Source organism: Amphiprion ocellaris, chromosome 8, assembly GCF_022539595.1.
Source record: "Amphiprion ocellaris isolate individual 3 ecotype Okinawa chromosome 8, ASM2253959v1, whole genome shotgun sequence".
Classification (NCBI taxonomy): Eukaryota; Metazoa; Chordata; class Actinopteri; family Pomacentridae; genus Amphiprion; species Amphiprion ocellaris.
In genome coordinates, this window is record NC_072773.1 from 1,172,627 (window position 1) to 1,199,844 (window position 27,218).

General features: G+C 38.9%; 2 protein-coding genes across 5 annotated transcripts in view; one reads left to right on the forward strand and one right to left on the reverse strand.

Moving 5' to 3' along the window:
• LOC111570131 (GRIP1-associated protein 1) overlaps nt 1-17,359 on the reverse strand; it is a 51,382-nt gene extending 34,023 nt beyond the window's left edge. The window contains exons 1-8 of the mRNA XM_055012863.1: nt 17,207-17,359; nt 10,308-10,374; nt 8,467-8,528; nt 8,268-8,294; nt 3,817-3,924; nt 3,578-3,740; nt 3,099-3,262; nt 2,982-3,015 (exon numbers count right to left, since the gene is read on the reverse strand). Coding sequence (XP_054868838.1) covers nt 2,982-3,015; nt 3,099-3,262; nt 3,578-3,740; nt 3,817-3,924; nt 8,268-8,294; nt 8,467-8,528; nt 10,308-10,374; nt 17,207-17,254 — 673 coding nt within the window. The 5' untranslated portion in view covers nt 17,255-17,359. The remainder of the gene's footprint in view (nt 1-2,981; nt 3,016-3,098; nt 3,263-3,577; nt 3,741-3,816; nt 3,925-8,267; nt 8,295-8,466; nt 8,529-10,307; nt 10,375-17,206) is intronic.
• ptpn18 (protein tyrosine phosphatase non-receptor type 18) overlaps nt 16,809-27,218 on the forward strand; it is a 36,475-nt gene continuing 26,065 nt past the window's right edge. Inside the window, exons 1-2 of one of the 4 annotated variants that reach the window (XM_055012861.1) lie at nt 16,809-17,405; nt 21,241-21,429. In XM_055012861.1, the coding sequence (XP_054868836.1) occupies nt 21,358-21,429 (72 nt within the window). In that variant the 5' untranslated portion in view covers nt 16,809-17,405; nt 21,241-21,357. Of the gene's footprint in view, nt 17,406-21,240; nt 21,430-21,463; nt 21,667-27,218 lie in introns of those variants that run through there. The other 3 variants (XM_035949284.2, XM_023272691.3, XM_055012860.1) reach the window with 3 other exon arrangements.

The window sequence follows — 27,218 nt, forward strand, 5'->3', positions numbered from 1 at the left end:
CTGGATAAAATGTTGTGTTTTAAGAAACTGGCAGAAAACGTGTCGTCTGGTAGAATTCAACAATTATTAGGAGATCTTAGTGGAAAACTTTAGAAGATTTAAAAACGAAACTTGGCACAAGATACAAAAATCTAAAAATTTAAAATCAAAAGCAACTGGTGGATGGATCTAACTAGTGAATGGATCTAACTAGTGAATGGATCTAACTGGTGGATGGATCTAACTGGTGGATGGATCTAACTGGTGGATGGTTCTAACTGGGTTTTTGTTCTGCAGCTCAGCCAGAAGAGTTTCATTCTGGTTAAACTGGTTTCCAGCTCAGTGTGTGTCTGCCCTGACCAGCTAGCTGCTCTACACTCATGAAGCCGAGGGTTTACATCGAGGCACACAGAAGCTCATCAGGAACAAACATGAAAACTAAAGGAAGATGTTCTCCTCATAAACCATCAGTTCATCACTCATCAGCTTCATTCAAACATAATCCATCATTTATTGAGTCCATGCAGATGGAAAAGTTTAAAACAACAACACAGAAAGTCATATATTTAAAATAAACCACATTTTGGATCTGGTTTTAATCAATAAATGATAATTTTAGTTAAACAGTTTCTCTGCACTCACACAATAAAAACCATGTGGATGAAGCTGAAATAACTGATTAGAATATAACTGAGATTAGCAGCTGATCCTGCAGTTCAGGGCTCCAGACTGTCAGAGAGGTAAAATCTCATGATGATCACTGAGCCGTTTCTGTGTCGCTCTAACTGGTGTTAACCACAGCAGAGCCTTTATAGCTTCAACATGTGGTTTTCCTGTGAGCTGCAGAGCTGCAGACATGAAAACAGCTCATGGAGAAGAAATATCGGACTTTAGAACGCCCAAGTTTGGTCACACACCTGTCTGAGATTTTTTTTATTTGAAAATTTTGAACAGATGCTGAGTCATTTTGGACAGATTTTAACCCTCCTGTTGTCCTCATTTACTGGCACCAAAAATATTATGTCCTTGTCTGAAAAAAAACAAAATTCTGCAAAAAAAAATCCCCAAATTTCCGAACATTTGCAAAACCTTCAGGAAGAAAATTCCAATAATTCCTTAAAAGTTTCCCTTAAAAGTTTTATTTTTTAAGAAAAGTCCCCCAAATGTGCCAAGAAAATTCTTGTAAATAATTTCAAAAAATGAGTAAAAATCTTCCAAAAAAATCCTAAAAATATCTAAAGTGATTCCATATATATCAGTAAAACTTCTAATATTTTCTTTAAGAACATTCACATAAAAATCAACCAAAATCCAGCAAAATTCGCTGGATTTTGGTTGATTTTTATGTGAATGTTCTTAAGAAAGATTTTTAATATTTCTTCTTTTCCACCAAAAAATGCTCAAAAATTTCCCAAGAATGTTGAAAATGTGGACATCAGTAGTTTCACTGTGAAAATATATTTTTTCTCCCACATTTTCAAACTTTAAAACAGGTCAATTTGACCCGCAGGACGACACGAGGGTTAAATAATTTCAGATTTATTTCTTTTGTTATTTTACACACTTCTGAGTCTTTTTAGCTCAGTTTTTTTTCTTTCATTTTGAACAAATGTTGAAATATTTTGGCCAATTTTTGACTCATTCTAGACGAGCTTCAAGTAATTTTGCTTCAGTTTTGAGTCATTTTCAGTAACTTTATATAATTCAGACACATTTTGCATCATTCTGGACAAGTATTTAGGGCAATATTTTTGGCATTTTAAATTTAGTTTTCACACATTGAACCATTTTGGACAGATTTGAAGATACTTTTTTCATTTTTTTAGACCCTTCTGTATCTTTTCAGCTGAGTTTTTTTACTTAGGACAATTTTTGGATCTAGTGTTTTTTTTTTTTGGGGGGGGGGGGTTGCATTTTGAACAGATGTTAAATAATTTTGGATGGATTTTAAGTAACTTTGAACATTTTTTTTGTTATTTTACACACTTAAATGTCCTTTTAGCTCAGCTTTTTTGAAATCTTTTGGCCAATTTTTGACTCATTCTAGACGAGCTTCAAGTAATTTTGCTTCAGTTTTGAGTCATTTTCAGTAACTTTATATAATTCAGACACATTTTGCATCATTCTAGACAAGTTTTGGTTATTTAGGGCAGTTTTTGGGGCATTTTAGATTTTGATTTGGGGTTTTGGTTGCGTTTTGAACAAATGAGTCATTTCGGACAGATTTTAAGTAACTCAGCATTCTTTCTGTCATTTTAGGCACTTCTGAGTGTTTTTAGCTCAGTGTTTTCTCATTTTGAACAAATGTTGATATATTTTTGGCAAATTTTGAGTAATTGTGGAAACACTTTAAGCAATTTTTGCTTCAGTTCTGAGTCATTTTCAGTAACTGTATATAATTACGACACATTTTGCATCATTCTGGAGAAGTTTTTTGTTATTCAGGACAATTTTTTTTTGACATTTTAGATTTACATTTTGTGTTTTTTTTGCATTTTGAACCAACGTTGAACAAAAACAATCCTGTCTGAGCTCATAGTAGCAGAATGCACCGTGGGACGTTTAGGGAACATCAGTAAATTGTAGTATCCATTGATCAGAGAATATTTAGCTAGTGATATGTGACGTGGTACGACCAAATGAGGACGTTAATCTGGAGCCCTGCAGTCTGTAGATGAGATATTTTACTGAATAATTAAATAATTCCCTCGTATGACACTGGAAATCCAGCACATTTCTTTAGAAGTTGGATTTCAGTGACGGTTTTCTGCAGAAAGCAAAGCTGCAACCTGAGGAGGATGAATCCTGGTTCTTAGCATGTGCAATTATAAACTTCATGATGATCAATATTTTCATCTTTGGACATGATTTATATACAATTTATCTTTTAATTAAACCAATCTGAACAGTCCAGGTGTGTCTGTTTCAGGTAGTTACTGAACATCACATGACAGAAGAGGAGTTCATCCTTAAATTAAACCTGATAAATGACAGAAACTCACCGTGGAGCTGTTTGTCTGTTGGCTGGGAGTCCGTCTGAAGAAAAAAACACGTTTACTGTATTTAAACTTAAATAAACAAATAAATAAAACAGGCTAAAGTCACACCTGGTCACTCACCTGTTCCAGTCTCTCATTGGGTCCCCCCATCGGCTCCTCCCCTCCCCCTGTGACATCAGAGACTCCATTGGGGCCAGCTGACCCGTCAGTCTCCGTGGCAACGCCCTGGTTGCCCTGAGCAACCGCCAGCCTCTGCAGCTCTTTGTCATGACGCTCCTGGAGGGCTGTCAACCAATCACAGTGCAGAGTCAGAGTCATGTGACAGCTTCTGTACGTACAGCCATCTTAGGAGGAGTCATAGGAGTCTTGGTGGCCTCCCTCTCTAGTCTCTTTCTTGTTCGGTCTCAGTTTTTGAGGACGTCTTCTTATGTTTGTCTCTTAATCAAAGAAGTAGTTTTATTCGTGAATCTAAAAACAGACTAAAGGAACATAAATAAAGCTTCTTGTGCCTGAATCCAGTAAATAAACAAATAGATAAATAAATAACAGATAAACGGGTAATCCAGTGTCTCAGGTCCAAGTGTTCTGTTGTAACCCACCTTTCATCTTCTTCTGCAGGGTGGAGTTTTCAGCCTGGAGGCGGAGCAGCTCCCCATCTACGGGGCTGGAGGCGGGGTTAGGTGGTGGGCTGGCTGCTGAGGCTCCACCCCCTTCCTTCAGGCCCTGGTTCTCCTGCTCCAGCTGCTCGATCTGTGTACACAGCTGGAACCAGAGGGGATGTTAACATTAAGACCTGAAGAACCTCCTCCAGTAGGTCCTGCTGGACTAGAACCTTCACCTTGGACAGTTCGGTCATCAGGGTGCTGTTCTGCAGCCGGAAGTCCTCCTCCTGACTGTGCAGCTTCCCCTGAAGCATCTCATTCTCACTGAGCAGAGCTTCCACCTCCTGAAGGGAACAACCAGCAGCTGTTAGGAAACTCTCAGAGAACACTCTTTAGAACATAAATACAGAAACGCATCAGAGGTTTATTCTATGTCTCGAACCAGACCCATTGAGCAGAAATACAACAAGTTTAGAAAGAGTCAAAGAGAACTATTAGAAGCCAACAAAGAGTTCTGTAAAGATGCTCCAGAACCAGTGTTTAACGGTTCTTATCAGGTTGTTTCCTCCTGACTAGATCCCTGATGGTGTTGGATCTACAACACCAACCATCTCAGAGGGACGTTGCTTTGGATAAAAGAGTCTGAAAAATGAAACTGTAGAACTCTGAAACCTGCTTGAGCAAAGGTCCAAAACCAGTGTGCCACCAGGTCTAAAACCACGTCTAAAACCAGTCGAAAACAACGTCGAAAACGTCTAAAACCAGTCTAAAACTAGTCTGAAACCACATCAAAACAAAGACTGAACTAGTCTGAAAACAGTCTTAAACCTGGTGTAAAACCAGTCCAGAACAAGCTTGAAGCAAGTCCAAAACCTGCCCAATACAAATTTTAAGACTAAGTCTGAAAGTAGTCAAAAACCAGGTCTAAAACCAGTCTGAAACCAGTCTAGGACCAGGCTAAAACTATATCAAAACAAAGTCTGAACTAGTGTGAAACCAGGTGTAAAATCTGTCTGAAACAAAGCCCAAAACAATGGCTGAAACCAGTCCAGAACCATTCTGAAACAATTCGAAAACCAATCCAATACAAATTTCAAAATTAAGTCTGAAACCAGTCTGAAACTAGTCTGACATCAATCTGAAGCCAGTCCAGAACCAGTTCAAAACTGTATCAAAACAAAGTCTGTAATTTTTCTGAAACCAGTTAAAAATAGTGCCCGAATCCATTCTAAAACCACTCTAAAACCAGGTCTAAAACAACATCTAAAACCAGGTCTAAAACCAGGTCTAAAACAACATCTAAAACCAGGTCTATTCAATTCAATTTTATTTATATAGCGCCAATTACAGTCAAATTGTCTCGAGACGCTTTACAGAACCCATATGCCTGAACCCCCAGAGCAGCCCTAAGGAGACAGTGGCAGGAAAACACTCTTTTAACAGGGAAAAAAACCTCGAGCAGAACCTGGCTCTAATGTGGGGGAACCATCTGCTGCTGGCTGGGTGGGTTGAGAGGGACAGAAGAGGTAGAGAGGTAGAGATAGAGGGATGGAGGTAGAGGGTTACAGTTGGTGGGAGAACCACCACAGATCTGAAGCATCCAGCTCTGGGATCAGGGACACTCGGAGAAAGGACACAGGGAGAAACAGAGTGAATGTAATGCAATAATGGTATATATATATTAAATATAATGGTAGATAGAGAAGGGCTCAGTGCATCCAGAGAGGTCCTAAAGCAGCCTAGGCCTATAGCAGCAGAACTAGGGGCAGAACTAAGGGACGTCCAAGAGGAAGACTCCAGCTGACCCCCTCAGGGTCCCCCAGTCAGTCCTAACTATAAGATTTGTCAAAAAGGAAGGTTTTAAGCCTGGTCTTAAAAATAGAGAGGGTGTCCACCTCCAGAACCCAAACTGGGAGCTGGTTCCACAGGAGAGGAGCTGATAACTGAAGGCTCTGCCTCCCATTCTACTTTTAGAGATTCTAGGAACAACAAGTAAACCTGCAGTCTGAGAGCGAAGACTTCTGCTAGGATAATATGGTACTATCAGGTCTTTAAGATATGATGGAGATTGGTTGTTAAGAGCTTTATATGTCAGAAGAAGGATTTTGAATTCTATTCTAGATTTAACAGGAAGCCAATGAAGAGAAACCAATATAGGAGAAATATGATCTCTCTTGCTAACTCCCGTCAGTACTCTGGCTGCAGCATTTTGGATCAGCTGTAGATGTTTCAGAGAGCTATTGGGACAACCTGATAATAAGGAATTACAGTAGTCAAGCCTAGAAGTAACAAATGCATGGACTAGTTTTTCTGCATCACTCTGAGACAGGATGTTCCTGATTTTCACAGTATTTCTCAGGTGGAAAAAGGAAGTCCTACAGATTTGTTTTATGTGTGAGTTAAAGGACATGTCCTGGTCAAAGATAACACCGAGGTTCCTCACAGTAGTACTGGAGGCCAATGTAATGCCATCCAGAGTAACTATATGCTTTGAAAGCAATTCTCTAAGATGTTTGGGGCCAAATACAATGACTTCAGTCTTGTCTGAATTTAGTAGTAAGAAATTATAGGTCATCCAGGTCTTTATGTCCTTAAGACAATCTTGCAGTCTTGCTAGCTGATTAGTTTCATTTGGCTTCATAGATAAATACAATTGAGTGTCTTCAGCATAACAATGGAAATTAATACAGTGCTTCTTAATAATATTGCCTAAGGGAAGCATGTATAATGTGAACAGTATTGGTCCTAAGACAGAACCCTGAGGAACTCCATGATTAACCCTAGTATGCTCAGAAGAGTCATTGTTGACATGCACAAACTAGAACCTGTCTGATAAGTAGGATTTAAACCAGTCCAGTGCTGTCCCTTTAATGCCAATACAATGTTCTAGTCGCTGTAATAAAAGTTTGTGGTCGATTGTATCGAATGCTGCACTAAGGTCCAACAAAATAAGTATAGAGACCAGTCCATTATCTGACGCTATGAGAAGGTCATTAATAACTTTCACCAGAGCTGTTTCTGTGTTATGATGCACTCTGAAGCCTGACTGAAACTCTTCAAACAAGCTATTCCTTTGTAAATGTTCACATAATTGATTTGCAACTGTTCTTTCCAGAATTTTAGAGAGAAATTGGAGGTTGGAAATTGGTCTATAGTTGGCTAAAACATCTGGATCTAGAGTGGGCTTTTTAAGTAAAGGTTTGATTACAGCAACCTTAAAAGCCTGTGGTACATAACCTGTTACTAGAGAGAGATTAATCAGATCTAACATTGAGGAATTAATTAAAGGTAAAGCCTCCTTGAACAGTCTAGTTGGTATAGGATCTAAAAGACATGTTGATGGTTTGGATGTAGAAACTATTGAAATTAGTTCAGAGAGATGTATGGGAGTGAAAAATTCTAAATATCCATCTGGTCTTACAGCCAATTCTAAAGTATCTGTACTCGATGATACATCTGTGACATTTGCAGGAAGGGCCAGATTAATTTTTTCTCTAATCATAATAATTTTATTTGTAAAGAAGCTCATGAAGTCGTTACTGCTCAAAGCTAAAGGAATACAAGGTTCAACAGAGCTCTGACTCTTTGTCAGCCTGGCTACAGTGCTGAAGAGAAACCTGGGGTTGTTCTTGTTTTCCTCTATTAAAGATGAATAATATGTTGTCCTGGCATTACCAAGAGCTTTTTTATAAATTACTAGACTATTTTTCCAAGCTACATAAACTTCTTCTAAATTAGTGGAGTACCACTTCCTTTCCAGCTTTCGGGACGCCTGCTTTAAAGTCCTCAGCTGGGAATTATACCAAGGAGCAGGTCCTCTCTGAGATAGAACTTTCTTTTTTACAGGTGCAACACTATCAAGTGTTGTACGCAGTGAGGCTGCAGCATTATTAACAATATAATCCACTTCTGTGGGGGTAAAATTATAATATTTCCCTTCCATTATATCAGTAAGTGGTGCTGAACTAAATAGAGAGGGTATTATTTCCTTAAATTTAGTCACCGAATTGTCAGACAGACATCTACTGTAATGATATTTATTCTTAACTCCTATACAATCTATTGTTGTAAATTGAAATGTTACCATAAAATGATCAGAAAGAAGAGGGTTCCGGGGAAATACTGTTAACTGTTCGATTTCTATGCCATAAGTCAGAACGAGGTCAAGGGTGTGATTAAAATTATGAGTTGGTTTATTTACAAACAACATCTAAAACCAGGTCTAAAACCACGTCTAAAACTAGTCTGATGCTTGTTAAAAACAACGCCTAAAAACCAGTCCAGAACCATTTTGAAACAAGTCGAAAACCAGTCCAAAACAAATTTCAAAATTAAGTCTGAAACTGGTTTAAAACCAGTCTGAAAGCTGTCAAAAACAACGTCTGAAACCAAGCCCAAAGCTGTCTGTCTGAATGCAGCCAATAAAATCCAGTTTTTCACTTATTTGGGTTCATTAATGTGTAAAGGTTCTTTATTCTGAACAGATCTATTAAATATTATCAGAATTTACTTATTTTTAATAAATATTTACATTTTACTTCATGTAGTTTCATTCATTTACTCTGTAACTGTGACAGTTAAAACTAAATAAAGGAAAAGATCCAGACTAAATAAACGTGTGGAAGAATAGGAGTTAAATCCAGGTAACCTGAGGTAACCTGCTGTAACCATGGCAACAGGAACTCACCTGAGCTTTCTTGCTTTTATTTAAAGCCTGAAGGAAAAAAACACGAAAATAACAACATGAACAAAATGAAACCTGCTGGAAAACATTCAGTAACAACTGATTTATCATTTTATTAGAACATCCAACCTGTAAACTATAATTTATATTAAATCACACAATTACAGATGACAATTATTTGAATTAATAAAACATTCTGGACCTTCTGAGCTTTGATGAAGTCTCTCTCCAGAACCACATTCTTCTGACGGACGGAGTTCAGCTCTAAAACAGACAGAATTAATCACATTTGTTCCTCATTACAGTTCTAACCCCAAACACAGGCTGCTGACTGATTTAATTTATGAATAATTTCATGCTGAGGCTCTAAATTAACTGAATTAAACGCCTGTTAATGTCCATAAATGAGTTTACATAAACAGCAGGGGGCGCCACTTATCAGACGCTGAGAAAAAGCTGAAGAAGAAACAACAGTTTTATGGATTTACACTCAGATTATTATGATTTTCTTTTAAGTGCAAATAAAAAATGCAGACAAAACATGTGGAGGGAGCAGAGCATGCTGGGAAATAAAACACCCTCCAAAGATGTCCTACTATTAGTTCTGATACCACATTATTCAGCCATTTTCTCATTTTTGACATTTTGAGCCTCATTTTTATCATTTTGAGTCTCATTTTTATCATTTAGAGCCTCACTGTCATTTTGTGTCTCTTTTTTAAATTATTTTGAGCCTAATTTTTGTCATTTTGAGTCTCATTTTTGTCATTTTGAGTCTCATTTTTATTTTTTTGAGCCTCATTTTTTCCCTTATGAATCATTTTTATCACTGAGTCATTTTTTTATCATTTTGAGTCTCGTTTTTATCATTTTGAGTCTCATTTATCACTTTTAGTCTCATTTTCATCATTTTGAGTCATTATTGTCATTTTCAGTCTCATTTTTAACATTTTGAGCCTCATTTTTTATCACTTTGAGTCTAATTTTTTCATTTTGAGTCCCATTTTTATCATTTTGAGTCTCATTTTTGTCATTTTCAGTCTCATTTTTATCATTTTGAGTCTCATTTATCACTTTTAGTCTCATTTTCATCATTTTGAGTCATTATTGTCATTTTCAGTCTCATTTTTAACATTTTGAGTCTCATTTTTTCATTGAGTCTCATTTTTGTCATTTTGAGTCCCATTTTTATCATTTTGAGTCTCGTTTTTGTCATTTTCAGTCTCATTTTTTATCATTTTGAGTCTCATTTATCACTTTTAGTCTCATTTTCATCATTTTGAGTCATTATTGTCATTTTTAGTCTCATTTTTAACATTTTGAGTCTCATTTTTTCATTGAGTCTCATTTTTGTCATTTTGAGTCCCATTTTTATCATTTTGAGTCTCATTTTTGTCATTTTCAGTCTCATTTTTATCATTTTGAGCCTCATTTTCTCATTTTGAGTCTCATTTTTATCAGTCTCTTTTTTAATATTTTGAGTCTCATTTTTATCATTTAGAGTCTCATTTTTATCATTTACAGCCTCATTTTTGTCATTTTGAGTATCTTTTTTTATCATTTAGTCTCATTTTTATCATTGAGTCACATTTTTGTCATTTTCAGTCTCATTTTTATCTTTTTGAGCCTCATTTTTTATCACTTTGAGTCTCATTTTTTAAATTTTGAGTCTCATTTTTGTCATTTTCAGCCTCATTTTTATCATTTTGAGTCTCATATTTGTCATTTTATCTCATTTTTCTCACTTTGAATCTCATTTGTATCATTTTGAGTTTCATCTTGGTAATTTTGTATCTCATTTTCAGGTCCACTGGAGATCAATTTGGGTTGAAGGCCCCTGAACTAAGATGAGTTTGACACCCCTGATATATCCTATAATAATGTTAAAATGAGCCCTGCTACTGTTTTCTTTCTGTTTAACATCCCACTGTGATCTCTGCAGGTTAAATGAGGTTTCTAACAGTAAAAACCTGTTTCAGAACATTTATAAACACAAAGATTTGATGATGAAATGAGGACAAACAGATCTGGCTCTAGTTCTACCTGCTGAGTTCTTCCTGAGGTCATCGGACAGCTGATAGTTCTGAGTTCTCAGCTCCAACAGTTGAGCCTGAAAACAAAAAGAAAACGACAACGTTAGACATGTTTGTGTGGTTTAATGGGGTTAGAGTTAGTCTGATACTTCACGTCTAGTTTATTTAGGTTGTTTTACATCTTTCTGTGTCATTTTCTGTCTCATTTAGGTCATTTTCAATCTATTTGTGATTGATATATATATGTTTGTGGTCATTTTGCACCATAATCTGGTAATTTTACATCTTTTTATGGTTGTTTTGTGTCTCCTGGTGTTGCTTTTTTTAATCTCTGTGGTCATTGTGCATCTTCACAAGGTTGTTTTTTGTTGGATTTTTGCTTATATCTACATGGGTGGTTGGTCAGAACAAGTTACAGACAATACCTTTACTTCACAAAAAGTCTCAAATGTGACAAAAGACAACCACAAAAAGATGTAAAACTACCACAAAGATAAATAACTAACACTAGGAGAAACAAAACAATCACAAAAAGATGCAAAACTACCACACAGATAAATAACCAACACTAGGAGACACAAAACAACCACAAAAAGATGTAAAACTACTAAATCATGACAAAAAATTACACTGGTCTACAAAATTTTGGGAAGTCTCTGCTTCAGAGATAAAACTTGCTAAATCTTATGTAATTTGATACAATTAAGTGAAAAACAAACATTAAAAGTCTTAGTTGGCTACTCTTTTCAAGATATTTAATGTTAAAGTTTTATTGCACAAATGCGTAATTTTGCGTATATTCTCAAACAGATTTTCAAGCCTTGCATAAAGAAACAACACTAATCAGGGGTGGATCCAGGATTTTGCCGATTGGGGGGTGGGGGGTGGTGGGGGGTGGGGGGTGGGGTGTTAGGGTCTTCAGCCCCCCAGGGGGGATTTGACCCTAAATTTTGAGGAAAAACACCCTAAAAAAAAGGTAATTTCACCGCCCGAGGGGGGGTTTAAACCCTGTGAAACCCCCTCTGGATCCGCCACTGCTAATATACTAAAAATTACTGACTTTCAAGATCATGAAATGTCAAGGAATGAAATAGAAGTCAAATGGCTTGTTTGTACTGAATGCATCAGATAAAATCAAGCTGAATCATCACATTTAACAACATAGTTCCACCTTTACTCAGTGTCTACATGACGTTTTTTGGCTTGTCTCATACACAGCAGTTGGATCATCCCTTGTCAAGTTCCAACAGTAGTCGGCAAGCATGCTTGGACTCCATTTTCCTTCATACCTTTTCTCCATAGCTGATATGTCCTGGTGGAATCGTTCGCCATGTTCATCACTTACTGATCCACAGTTCAATGGAAAATAATCCAGATGGGAATGTAAAAAGTGTATTTTCAGTGACATATTGCACCCAAGCAGTTTGTAGGACTTCAGGAGGTTTGCCACCAGCCGCTCATATTTATCTGCCTTGTTGTTTCCCAGGAATTCGGTTGCTACTGACTTAAAGGCTTCCCATGCCTTCTTTTCTTTCCCACGCAACAAACCATCAAATGTATCATCTCTGAGAAGTTCTCGAATTTGAGGACCAACGAAGACGCCTTCCTTGATTTTGGCTTCACTTAGTCTTGGAAACTTTGTATACAGATATTTGAAACCTGCCCTTGTTTTATCCAGAGCTTTTACAAAGCTCTTCATCAGCCCCAGCTTAATATGCAAAGGTGGTAACAAAATTTTCTGGGGATCAACAAGGGGTGAGTGTTGGACATTTTTCTTTCCTGGCTCCAAGGACTGTCGTAGCGGCCAGTCTTTCCTAACATAGTGAGATTCCCTGGCTTGGCTGTCCCATTCACATAGAAAACAGCAGTACTTTGTATATCCACCCTGTAGCCCAAGTACGAGTGCAACCACTTTCAAATCACCACAAATCTGCCACTGATGTTGCTCATACTTTATACACCTTAAGAGCTGTTTCATATTTTCATGTTTCCTTCATATGAACGGCATGACCACCTGGAATGGATGGCAAAACATTTCTATTGTGGAGTAAAACTGCTTTAAGACTTGTTTTGGATGAATCGATAAACAGTCTCCATTCATCTGGATCATGAGTGATGCTAAGCGCTGTCATCAAGCCATTGATATCGCTGCAGTAAACCAGATCACCTTCCATCAGAAAAAACTCAGCCAGACCTTTTTGGCGATCACGAAAGCTAGAGATCCTGACATCACTCTCCAGGAGATTCCATTGTTGCAGCCTGGAGCCCAAGAGCTCTGCTTTACTCTTAGGCAGTTCCAAATCCCTGACTAGGTCATTCAGTTCACTCTGAGATATAAGGTGTGGTTCAGGAGAGGAATGTGACAGCCTGAAGTCTGGATCAGCTGATGTTGATGGCTCAGGACTAGCTGCATCCTGATCATCATCTTGGTCATCATCAGAGTCTAAGGAGTAAGATTCTGGTGCATCAGGAACTGGTAGGTCTTCTCCATGAGGCACAGGGCGAAGAGCTGATGGAATATTTGGATATTGCACTGTCCACTTTTTCTTTCTGGAAATACCACTTGCAACTGGGGGTACCATACAAAAATAACAATCAGTAGTGTGATCTGTTGGTTCACGCCAAATCATTGGAACTGCAAAAGGCATAGATTTTCTTTTCTTGTTGAGCCACTGGTGTAGATTTGATGCACATGTGTTACAGCAATAATGTGGGGCTCAGCTTTTGTCCTGGTCACCTATTTTGCATCCAAAATAAAGATGGTATGCTTTTCTCACCATTGCTGTTAGAGTCCGCTTTTGTGATGCAAAGGTTACCTCACCACAAATATAACAGAAATTATCTGCATTGTTTACACAGTTTCGAGGCATATCTGCTTCCAGAGTTAAAAAAACACAAGAGTTCCGTAGAAATATCAGGTCCTGGCAACTTTTCAGTTATGAAAACGGCTGCATGGGAATTATAATCCACAGATCAACTCGTGCTACTGATCCAAGAAATATCTCTACATTAATACATTACCTTAACTTTCAAGACACAGGTTTTCTGCAAGTAATGTGTCAAATACATGATGCTCAATCAAATTTCTATTCAACATGATAGTATTCTTGTTTGGAATCACTGTTTTAAATCGATTATGTCTCAGACAAATATATTCCCATTTGAAATGGGACTCGATTTCTCATTAATTTTAAAGAAATTTCACAATTTGACCTAATACTGTATCTTGAAAACTATAGCTAATTGGCACTTCTCACTTATTTTTTCTTTAACAGTGACCAAAAGTTGGTAAAATTTCACTACTCTTATCCAGGAAGCATTTTGCTTGTAGACCAGTATTACCCAAAAAAGATTCAAAATGAGACACAAAATGTACCAAACAGGACACACAAATGATGCAAAACAACTAAAACATGACACAAAATGAACAAAATTGCTGAAAAATCAACCATAAAAAGATCCACAGAAGACACAACATTTTTTCAAACTGAAAGTTTTTGTTGTGAATTTTCAGTTGTAATTCCATCTCCACATGGATCTGTGTGATTCCTGTAGGTTTAAGGTCAAAGCTGAACCAGCTGAGTTCATCACTGGGTCTAAATAATATTTCTGCTAAAAAAAAAATGCTATTTTTACAGAAAATTATTAGTGGAATTGATGAAAACACCCGTTTGGTTAAAGTTATTCCAGGACTAACTGTGTTTATGATGAGCTGATCGGCTGTTTTGTCTCTAAAACATCAGAAAATAATTAAAATGTGGATCAATGTTTCCTCTAACGTCTTGTTTTGTCCTCAGATGTTCAGTTTTCTGTCACAGAGGAGGATATTCAGACTGTTTTATTAGAAATGACTCAGACAGATCTAGCTTCCTCCTGATGGCAGGCTGATGATGCAACAAGAGAACCAACCAATCATCTGCTGAACAGGAAACGGTGTGATGAACCTCCCTGACTGGTTAACACACAGGTTTATCATTAGCAGCTCTTTAATGAGTTCAATCAACCCTTAAAACCTGCAGGAGTCACACAGATCCATGTGGAGATGGAATTAAAACCGAATATTATCAACAATCTGTGATAAAATAAACTAATGAGTTAAAAAAAAAAAAAGCTCAAGAAAACGTGAATTAACGTCTGTTTCCATCCACAATACTGAAGGAACTGCAGAGTAATAACCTGATATTTAGATTTAATATCTGATAAATATCTTTTTATTATGTTGATTAATCAGTTTCAGGAACGCTTTAATGAAAAACTCATTTTGTGTCTCCTGTGGATCTTTATGCGGTTGTTTTTTGTTTGATTTGTGGTCATTTTGTGTCACAGTTTGGAAGTTTTAAATACTTTTGCAGTTGTTTTGTGTACACTAAATGTGTCATGTTTCCGTCATTCGTTTTGTTATTTGTGTTAAAGGTTTTCAGGTTATGTTGTGTTATTGGACTGAATCCACCCTCTGAATAAACTCACACCTGAGATCAGGTGAGTCTGTACAGGCTTTTATTCTCTGACCTGAGCTGCACCTGGATGGACTCACCTGGACATGAACACCTGTTCATTATTATTCAGTTACACAAGGTGGAAAAAACACAAAGACAACAGAAAAACGACAACTTGGATGAGCAGATAAGATGAGTAGGAGGAAAACAATAACGCAACAACACAAAACAACAACACAATGACACTAAACTATGATAAAGCTACACAAAAAACTACAAAATGACAGAAACAAACCACAAAAAGACACAAAATAACCACAACATCATGGAAAACGAAACAAAATCACCACAAGGAGACACAAAATGACTAGACAGAGAGTTACAGTCATTACAAACACACAGCAAATGACCACAGATACACAACAATTAAAAACAGACATAAAACTATGTCAAAATTACACAAAACAACTACACAATGATGGAAAACATCAGCAAAGACACACAACACTAGAAATAGACTTAAAATGATTACAAACACACACCAAAGAACCACAAATACACAAAAAATAACAAAAACAGACAGAAAACTATGACAAAATTACACAAAACAACTACATACAGACACACAACAACTACACAGATGCACAAGATGACCACAAAAAGACACAAAACCACCACAAGAAGACACAAAATGATGAGAAAGAGACTTAAAATCATTACAAACACACACCAAAGACCACAGACACAAATAATACACAAAAACAGATATAACACTCTGACAAAATGACACAAAACAACTACAAAATGACAGAAACACACAACAAAATTAAGTAAAACAACAACAAACACACACAAAATGACTAGAAAGAGACTTAGAATCATTATAAACACACACCAAAAGACCACAGATACACAAAAACAACCAAAACATACACACAACTATGACAAAATTAAACAAATCAACTACAAAATGATAGAAACAAACTACAAAATAATGGAGAACAACAGCAAAGACACACAAAATGACCACAAATACACAAAAACAATCAAAAACAGATACACAACTACACAAATGCACAGGATGACCACTAAAAGACACATACATAACCAAAACAGACACAAAATTATGATAAAATTACACAAATCATCTTCAGAATGACAGAAACAAACCATAAGAAGACACAAAATAACCACAACATCATGGAAAACGAAACAAAACCACCACAAGGAGACACAAAATGACTAGACAGAGAGTTACAATCATTACAACCATACAGCAAAAGACCACAAAGACACAAAAACAGACACACAACAACTACAAGTAGACAGCAAATGACCAAAACAACCACAAAGACACACAACACACCACCTGGAGACACACACTGACCACTCAGAGTGACGTAAACACAATAATCGATCAGTCCTATTGATCATCCTGCAGCTGATCTACTTTCACTTGTAAACATTTTGCTGCAGAACCTTCTGACCTTCAGCTAATTTAATAAATCTGAGACCTGGTTCTGGTTCTGGAGTTTCCTGTCCTCTGCACCTGCTGCAGGTAAACACCTGGACAGGTAGCAGCTAGCATGCTAACAGGTGTGTGTGAGCCCTGCTTTTCCTCTGTGGGTTTATTTCAGGTGGATAAAGACAAATACACAACAAATGACCACAAACACAAAAAACTACCAAAAACAGACACACAACAACTACACAGATGCACATGACGACCACAAAAAGCACCACAAGGACACACAAAATAACTAGAAAGAGACTTAAAATCATTACAAACACACAGCAAATGACCACAAATACATAAAAACAAACAAAAGTAGACATACAACTATGACAAAATTACACAAAACAACTACAAAATGACAGAAACAAGCCAGAAAAAGACACATAACCACCACAAGGAGACAAAAATGCTGAAAAACAACAGCAAAGACACACAAAATAACTGGAGTTTCCTGTCCTCTGCACCTGCTGCAGGTAAACACCTGGACAGGTAGCAGCTAGCATGCTAACAGTGTGTGTGAGCCCCTGCTGTTTCCTCTGGGGGTTTATTTCAGGTGGATACAGCCCAGACGGACACACACCGCCCAGACGGACATACACACACTCTCACCCCGTGACTGTCCCCGGGATGCTAACATGCTAGCCGCTGTCAGTTAGCACCAGGAAAGCTAATTTACACCTTTAATAACGTCTCCAGGTGGCAGGATGCTAAGCTACCAGGCTAATAAACCAGTATTAGCTGCTGTGTGTGTTTCTAACCAGACGTTGTGTGCGTTATCTGTGTTTATAACCGAATATTTAGCCTGCTATCAGTCTGTTTTCTGACACATCAACAGCTAGCTAGAGCTGCGGCTAGCCGTTAGCATGCTGCGCTAACGCCCCCGGCACTGATGTGTCCCCCACCCGGCCCTGACAGCCACCTGAGCGACACCCCGCCGACCCGCCGTGCCGCCCTCACCTGCATCCGGTGGAATTCCTCCTCGGACAGAGCCTGCGACATGGCCATGGTTCCCGGGCTGCCAGCTAGCAGGCTCGGCTAGCGGAGGAGACGGAGAGCCGCACAGAGGGACGGACAGGCAGGAGGTCTCACTCCGAGGATGATTCTGAGGACCGGAGGCAGCCAGGCAGTGTCACTCTGACCCTGTTTACTGGACCAGGTTAGTGTAGGCTGTAGAAAACACAACAGACACACAAAACAGCAATAAAAACACAAAACAACCACAAAGAGACACACAAACGACTTTAAAGAAAACAAACAAAAAAAAAATACAAACAGACAAAAACAACAGAGCTAAAGCACAATAAAAGTCTACAAATACACACTGAACGACTACAAAGACACAAAACGACAAAAAAGACGCAATACCACCACAAAGAGACACAAAACTACCACAAAGAGAAACAAAATGACAATAAAAAGATATAAAATGACTTCAAAGAGAATCAAAACAAAAGCAAGCAGTCACAAAACAGAGCTAAAGCACAATCAAAGTCAACAAATACAAACTAAACGACTACAAAAAGACACAAAAACGACATAAAAGACACGCGGGAGTTCAGGGTACTGTCTGATACGAGCCATTCTGTCCCTGTACAACCAAAGTGAGAGCTGTTTCCACATACTAAAGTCAGACATGTTTCCAGTGGGTGTTGGACTCCTCCAGGGCTGTCCCTTGTCTCTGATCCTGTTTGTGGTCTTCATGGACAAGATCTCAAGGTGCAGCTGGGGTGAGGAGGGTGTTCAGTTTGGGGACCTCAGGATCACATCTTTGCTTTTTGCAGATGATGTGGTTCTGTTGGCTTCCTCAGACCTTCAGCAGCACTGGAGCGCTTTGTAGCCGAGTGTGAATCAGCAGGGATGTGGATCAGAACCTCCAAGTCTGAGGTCATGGTTCTGTGATGGAAACCGGTGGATTGCTCCCTCTGGGTTGGGGGAGAGTTGATTCCCCAAGTGAAGGAGTTCAAGTATCTCAGGATCTTGTTCATGAGTGATGGGAAAATGGAGTGTGAGATAGACAGGAGGATTGGTGCAGCGTCAGCAGTAATGAAGGTGTTGTACCAAACCGTCGTGGTGAAGAGGGAGCTGAGCCTCAAGGAGAAGCTCTCAGTTTACCATCCACCTACATTCCAACCCTCACCTATGGTCATGAGCTCTGGGTAGTGACCCAAAGAATGAGATTGTGGATACAAGCGGCTGAAATGAGCTTCCTCTGTAGGGTGTCTGGACTCAGCCTTAGAGATAAGGGGAGAAGCTCAGACATCCAGAGGGAGCTCAGAGTAGAGCTGCTGATCCTTCACCTCTAAAGAAACCATCTGAGGTGGTTTGGACATCTGATTCAGATCTTCCAGGGAGACTTCCTTTGGAGGTTTTCTGAACACATCCTCCTGGGAGGAGACCCCGGGGTAGACCCAGAACTTGCTGGAGGGATTATATATCTCATCTGGCCTGGGAACGCCTCGGGATCCTCCACGAAGAGCTGGAAAGTGTTGCTGAGGTGGAGGGACGTCTGGAATGACCTGCTTCATCTGCTGCCTCCATGACCCAACCCTGGATAAGAGGAAGAAGATGGATGGATGGATGGATGGATGGATGGATGGATGGATGGATGGATGGATGGATGGATGGATGGATGGATGGATGGATGGACGGATGATGGATGGACGGATGGATGGATGGACGGATGATGGATGGATGGATGGATGATAGATGATGGATGATGGATGATGGATGGACGGATGGACGGATGGATGGATGATGGATGGACGATAGATGATGGATGATGGATGATGGATGGACGGATGGACGGATGGATGGATGATGGATGGACAGATGGACGGATGATTGATGGATGGATGATGGATGGATGGACGATGGATGGATGGATGATAGCTGATGGATGGATGGATGGATGGCTGGACGGATGGATGGATGATGGATGGATGGATGGATGGATGGATGATGGATGGATTGATGGATGATAGATGATGGATGGATGGATGAATGGATGATGGATGGATGGATGGATGGATGATGGATGGATGATAGCTGATGGATGGATGGATGGATGGATGATGATGGATGGATGGATGGGTGATGATGGATGGATGATGGATGGATGATATGATGGATGGATGGATGGATGGATGGATGGATGATGGATGGATGGATGGATGGATGGATGATAGCTGATGGATGGATGGATGGATGGATGATGGATGGATGGATGGATGATGGATGGATGGATGGATGGATGGATGGGTGATGGATGGATGGATGGGTGATGGATGGATGGATGGATGATGGATGGATGGATGGATGGATGGATGGATGGATGGATGGATGGATGGATGGATGGATGGATGGATGGATTATAGATGATAGATGATGGATGGATGGATGGGTGATGATGGATGGATGGATGGATGGATGGATGGATTGGTGATGGATGGATGGATGGATGGATGGATGGATGGATGGATGGATGATGGATGGATGGATTATAGATGATAGATGGTGGATGATGGATGGATGGATGGATTGATGGATGGATGATGGATGGATGGATGGATGGATGGATGGATGGATGGATGGATGACATGATGGATGGATGGATGGATGGATGGATGGATGGATGGATGATGGATGGATGATGGATGGATGGATGATGGATGGATGGATGATGGATGGATGGATGATAGCTGATGGATGGATGGATGGATGATGGATGATGGATGGATGGATGGATGATAGCTGATGGATGGATGGATGGATGATGGATGGATGGATGGATGGATGGATGGATGGATGGATGGGTGATGGATGAATGGATGGATGGATGGATGGATGGATGGATGGATGATGGATGGATGGATGGATGGATGGATGGATGGATGGATGGATTATAGATGATAGATGATGGATGATGGATGGATGGGTGATGGATGGATGGATGGATGGATGGATGGATGGATGGATGGATGGATGGATGGATGGATGGATGGATGGGTGATGGATGGATGGATGGATGGATGGATGGATGGATGGATGGATGGATGGATGGATGGATGGATGGACGGACGGACTAAGACATTCTTGTGTTTCTCTGAATACTTTTACTACTTTTCGTACAGTTTCCTGATTTACTGACCTCCAAGTGAAATGCAAATTGACAGTCGATCCTTTACTGTTCATCTGACAGGATAATATTGTATAATATGAGTATTAATATATATAATATTATAAACTCAATAGTTGCGCTGCAGTTATATCCAGGACTTTACTCGTCACGTTTACACTGACATCCTGAGCTCTCTCTGTAGTCATTGTGTGTCTCTTTGTGGTAGTTTTGTGTCTCTGTAGTTGTGTGTTTCTTTGTAGTCTTTTTGTGTGTCTTTGTGGATGTTTTGTGTGTCTTTGTAGTCATTATGTGCGTCTTTGTGGTTGTTTTCTTTCTCTTTGTGGTGGTTTTGTATCTCTTTGTGGTTGCTTTGTGTCTCTGTGATCATTTTGACTGTTTTTGAGTAGTTTGGTGTCAGGTTGTGTTTTTTGGGTCTCTGTGTATATTTTGCAACTCTTTGCACTTGTTTTTTCTCTTTGTCATTGTTGTACAGCCCTTTGCAATGTTTTTGTTTCACTTTGAAGTGTTTTTGTGTCTTGTTGCAGTTTCTCTTTTGTAGATTTCCACTTGTTTGTGTCTCTTTGTCGTCATTTTTAAGGTTTTTTTTACGTCTGCAGTTTTTCAGGTCTTTTCACGGCTGCTGGTTGTATGTCAGTTCAGGTTGCTGTGACAACACCCCTCTGTGAACACACACAGGTGATGTGTTTGTGTATCTGTTGTGAGTGTGCCTGTGTGTCGCTGTGAGGACAGTGAAGTAATCGTTGGTGAACGTCGTGTCGCTTCCTTCCGTGTTCAATAATTAACTAGCGGTTTAAACATAGAAGCAGAAGTGATCTGAGGTGCAGCAGCTCAGACGGACTCTCGTCTCTTTCAGGTGTCTGAGGACGTGGACCTGCTGTCTGAGGACGTGGACCTGCTGTCTGAGGACGTGGACCTGCTGTCTGAGGACGTGGACCTGCTGTCTGAGGACGTGGACCTGCTGTCTGAGGACATGGACCTGTTGTCTGAGCTGCTGTCCCACCTGGAGGCTGCCGACCATCTGGAGGTGGAGCAGCAGTACAGCGTGAGTCCTACACCTTTCATCTGCTCTAGAACACTGAAGGGTTTAATGAAGCTCCAGAAGAAACTCTTAAACTACACAAACTTTTGCTACTTTCCTGGAAAAACCAGTTGGACTTTTTCCCTCTGAGCCTCTATTCAAAGTAGCTGCAGCCAATCAGTGATAGAAATCAGCAGGTCACATGACTCAGGGTTCAGGTGCAGCAGGTGTTTTATTCAGGAAGTGAAACCAGATATCCAGGTCAGTGATACAGCTGAACGTTACAGAGAGAGATTCATTTGATAACCAGGTCAGCCCTCAGTGAGGTTAGTCACTGATGGCTGAATGTTTTAAACCTGTTTCATTTCAACCGTTTCCAGAGAAAACATGAAGTCTGCTGCTGTTTCCACTTTTTACTGTCTTCTAACTGAACATTTTACACTAGATTTTACTTTATCCAGCTTCATTTACAGTCTCTCTGTGCTTGTTTTGTGTCTCTTTGCTGGTATTTTATATAAATTTGCTGTTGTTTTGTGTAATCTTGTCATATTCTTATCTCTTTTTGGATGTGTTGTGTCTTTCTTTGCTTGTTTTGCATCTTTCTTTGCTTGTTTTGTGTCTTTCTTTGCTTGTTTTGTGTCTTTCTTTGCTTGTTTTGTGTCTTTCTTTGCTTGTTTTGTGTCTTTCTTTACTTGTTTTGTCTTTCTTTGCTTGTTTTGTGTCTTTCTTTGCTTGTTTTGTGTTTTTCTTTGCTTGTTTTGCATCTTTCTTTGCTTGTTTTTTGTCTTCCTGTGCTTGTTTTGTGTCTTTCTTTGCTTGTTTTGTGTCTTTTTTTGGTTGTTTTGTCTCTTTCTTTGCTTGTTTTGTGTCTTTTTGTACTTGTTTTACATTTGCTGGAATCATTTTCTGTACTTATTTTGTGTGGTGTCATTTTTCCTGCCCGTTGCTGTTTTGTGTGTCTTTACAGTAAAATTCTTTACAGTGATTCGATGCCTTTTTATACTTCCTTTGTCAACATCTGAAGCCGTTTGACATCTATCTGCAGTTGTGTGGTGGTTGTGTTGTGATTCTTCAGAACAATTTAGGATCTTTTTAAACTGGGTTTATGTAAGTTGGTTTGCAGGTTTTTGTCCAGCAAAACGACTTTGGCTGGTTTTGGACTTAGTTTTAGTCTTAGCTTTAGACTGGTTTTAGTCTGATTTTAGCCTGGTTTTATTATAGACTGGGTTCCTACTTAGTTTTAGTCTTATCTTTTGACTGGTTTTAGACTGGTTTTAGTCTTAGTTTTAGATTGGGTTTTTATTTAGTTTTAATCTTATCTTTAGACTGGTTTTACACTGGGTTTAGTCTGGGTTCAGTCTGACTTTCGTCTTAGTTTTAGACTGGTTTTAGATTGGTTTTCTATTTAGTTTTACTCTTATCTTTAGACTGGTTTTAGACTGGTTTTCAGTCTTAGTTTTAGTCTGGTTATAGATAGGTTTTTAGGCTTAGTTTTAGACTGTTTTTTAGGCTTGGTTTGACCAGGAATGAAATGTAAAATAAATCCTTCATCTTCAGACGTGATGTTTGTCAGTGTTTGTTGAGTTCAATCTGTCAGATCTGCAGAAACGTGACGCCTGAAGTCAGAACCTCCAACAGATTGATCTTCTGTTTAGGAGCTTGTTGGACGTTTGGTTTCGTTGGTAAAGACTCGATCAGCAGCGTTTAGTTTCATTCTGACTTTAAATGAGTGGAGGAAACTGAAGTCGTGGTTTAGAGACAGAATTTAGAAACAGCAGAAACCAGCAGCTCAGTTCTTCAGACCCTGGGAACATTTCAGACGCCGGTACGGTGGATCAGTGGTTCTCACTGTGGCCTCACACCTACTAGAGTCTGCATGTTCTCCCTGCTGGGTTCTAAAATGTCTGTTACCTGTCCAGGTGAACCTTCAGCCTCAGTCAGCTGGGATAGACTCCGCCCCCTGACACCCTGCAGAGGATAAACAGGTGGAGAGATGATGGATGGAGGCTATAGACTGATTTAAGTCTGGTTATAGTCTGGTTTTAGATTGGTTTTGGACTGGTTTTGAACTGGTTGTAGTCTGGTTTTAGTCTGGTTTTGGACTGGTTTTAGTCTGGTTGTGGACTGATTATAGACTGGCTTTAGATTGGTTTTGGACTGGTTTTGGACTCGTTTTAGACTGGTTTTAGACTGGTTATAGACTGGTTATAGACTGGTTTTGGACTGGTTATAGTCTGGTTTTAGATTGGTTTTGGACTGGTTTTAGTCTGGTCATAGTCTGGTTTTGGGCTGGTTTTAGTCTGGTTTTGGACTGGTTATAGACTGGTTATAGATTGGTTTTGGACTGGTTATAGACTGGTTTTAGTCTGGTTATAGTCTGGTTTTGGGCTGGTTTTAGTCTGGTTTTGGACTGGTTATAGACTGGTTATAGATTAGTTTTGGACTGGTTATAGTCTGGTTTTAGACTGGTTATAGACTGGTTTTAGTCTGGTTTTGGACTGGTTTTGGAGTGGTTATAGACTGGTTTGGACTGGTTTTAGACTGATTATAATCTGGTTATAGACTGGTTTTAGTTTGGTTATAGAGTGGTTTTAGTCTGGGTTTGGACTGGTTATAGATTGGTTTTGGACTGGTTATAGTCTGGTTTTAGACTGGTTATAGACTGGTTTTAGTCTGGTTTTGGACTGGTTTTGGACTGGTTATAGACTGGTTTGGACTGGTTTTAGACTGATTATAATCTGGTTATAGACTGGTTTTAGTTTGGTTATAGAGTGGTTTTAGTTTGGTTATAGAGTGGTTTTAGTCTGGGTTTGGACTGGTTTTGGACTGGTTATAGTCTGGTTTTAGTCTGGTTTTGGACTGGTTTTAGATTGGTTTTGGAATGGTTTTAGACTGGTTGTAGACTGGTTTTAGACTGGTCTTTGTCTGGTTATAGACTGGTTTTATATTGGTTTTGGAATGGTTTTAGTCTGGTTTTGGACTGGTTTTAGTCTGGTTTTGGACTGGTTTTAGACTGGTTTTGGACTAGTTTTGGAATGGTTTTAGTCTGGTTTTGGACTGGTTTTAGACTGGTTTTACTCTGGTTTTAGTCTGGTTTTGGACTGGTTTTACTCTGGTTTTAGTCTGGTTTTTGACTGGTTTTAGACTGGTTTTAGATCTGGTTCTAGTCTAGTTTTGGACTGGTTTTAGACTGGGTTAGACTGGTTTTGGTCTGGTTTTAGACTAGACTGGTTTTTAACCTGGTTTTAGTCTGGTTTTGGACTGGTTTTAGACTGGGTTAAACTGGTTATAGACTTGCTTTTACATTGTTATTTACTAGCTGTAGACTTTGCTTTTAACCACCTTTAACCTGGTTTTAAACTGGTTTAGACTTGGTTCTAGACTGGTTTTAGTTGGGTTTGGTTTTAGACATGAGATCATTTTCAGCATCTTGTTCTGTACAGAGAATCTCAATCTTCAGTTTGTTTGAATCTTTATTTTCTTTTAATCTTCAGTTTCTTTCAATCTTCAGTTTCTTTGAATCTTTATTTTCTTTGAATCTTTATTTTGTTTTAATCTTCGGTTTCTTTGAGTCTTTAGTCTCTTTGAGTCTTTTGTCTCTGAGTTTTTAGTTTCTTTGAATCTTCAGTTTCTTTGAATCTTCGGTTTCTTTGAGTCTTTAATTTCTTTGAGTCTTTAGTTTCTTTGAATCTTCAGTTTCTTTGAATCTTCAGTTTCTTTGAATCTTTATTTTCTTTGAATCTTTATTTTGTTTTAATCTTCGGTTTCTTTGAGTCTTTAGTCTCTTTGAGTCTTTTGTCTCTGAGTTTTTAGTTTCTTTGAATCTTCAGTTTCTTTGAATCTTCGGTTTCTTTGAGTCTTTAATTTCTTTGAGTCTTTAGTTTCTTTAAATCTTCAGTTTGAGTCTTCAGTTTCTTAGTCTTTAGTCTCTTTGAGCCTTTAGTCTCTTTGAATCTTTAGTTTCTTTCAATCTTCACTTTCTTTGAATCTTCAGTTTCTTTGAATCTTCAGTTTCTTTGAATCTTTAGTTTTTTGAGTCTTTAGTCTCTTTGAATCTTCACTTTCTTTGAATCTTCAGTTTCTTTGAGTCTTTAGTTTCTTTGAGTCTTCAGTTTCTTTGAGTCTTTAGTCTCTTTGAGTCTTTAGTTTCTTAGAGTCTTTAGCCTCGTTGAGTCTTTAGTTTCTTTGAGTCTTCAGTTTCTTTCTGTGTTTCAGGTTCGGTTTCTCAGGTTCTTGTTCCTGAAATGAGTCATAAAGTCGAGTGAAGCTCTGATGAGAAAAACCCACAGCTTCAATTCTACATGTTTACTGCTGACTGTGGACTCACAAAACACACAACAGCAACACAAAAACACACAACACCGACACAAAAACACACAACAGCAACACACAAACACACATCAACACAACACACAACATCAACACACAACACCGACACAAAAACACACATCGACACACATCAGCACACAACACCGACACAAAAACACACAACAGCAACACACAGCATCAACACACAACACCGACACAAAAACACACAACGGCAACAGACAAACACACAACATCAACACATCAACACACAACACTGACACAAAAACACAACAGCAACAGACACACAATATCAACACACAACATCAACACACAACACTGACACAAAAAACACAACATCAACACGATCTGTGTCTCTTTTTGGCTGTTATCTCTATTTGTTTTTATATTGTGTGTCCTTGAATTAGTGCATCTATTTTTAGACTACTTGTGTGTCTTTGTTGTTATTTTCTTTCTATTTGTCATGGTTTTGTCTGATTTTAGTCATCTTGTGTTAATTTGGAACAGTTTTGTGTCTCTTTAAAAAGTTGTGCATCACTTTTTGCCCAGTTTGTGTCTCTTTTTTGTTGTTTTGTGTCACTGTGGAGCTGCTTTGTGTGTCTTTTTAACATCAGTTCAACACTTTGTGGTGATTTTGAATCTTTGTGGTTGTATTGTGTCCATTTGTTGTCTCTTTATTGTGGTTTGTGTCAGATTAGCACGTGTGTGTGTTGCAGTGTGTGTAACAGCTGCATCATGTTGTGTTGCTGTAGTTTCTGCTGTGTGGGTTGATGATGTGTCAGTTTTTTGTGTAGTTTTTTGTAATTTTGTGTGATTTTGTGTCACTTACTGGTCATATTGTTGTACTTTGTGTCACTTACTGGTCATTTGGTGTCGTTTTCTGGTCATATTGTGTCATTTTGTGTGACCTCCGAGACATATTGTGGTACTTTGTGTCACTTAGTGATCATTTTGTTTTACTTTGTGGTATTTTTGTATCACTTTCAGGTCTTTTTGTGTGATTTCTTTTGTAATTTTGTGTTACTTTGTGTCACCTCCTGGTCATTTTTTGCCACTCTGTGTCATATTGAGTCACTGCCATCATTTTTGTGTTTCTCTGTATTGTACTGTTGTGTTGCTGCAGTTTCTGCTGTGTGGGTTGATGATGTGTGAGTTCACAGCACCGCCTGCTGGAGGCAAAAACTCACTACACATTACTGGAAAGTGATTTAGACACACGGACTGTGTGTGTGGGCTGCACAGTGGTGTAGTGGTTAGCACTTTCACCTTGCAGCTAGAAGATCCCTGGTTCACGTCCCGGCTTTCCCGGGATCTTTCTGCATGGAGTTTGCATGTTCTCCCTGTGCATGCGTGGGTTTTCTCCGGGTACTCCGGCTTCCTCCCACAGTCCAAAAATATGCTGAGGTTAATTGATTATTCTAAATTGCCCGTAGGTGTGAATGTGAGAGTGATTGTTTGTCTCTGTATGTAGCCCTGTGACAGACTGG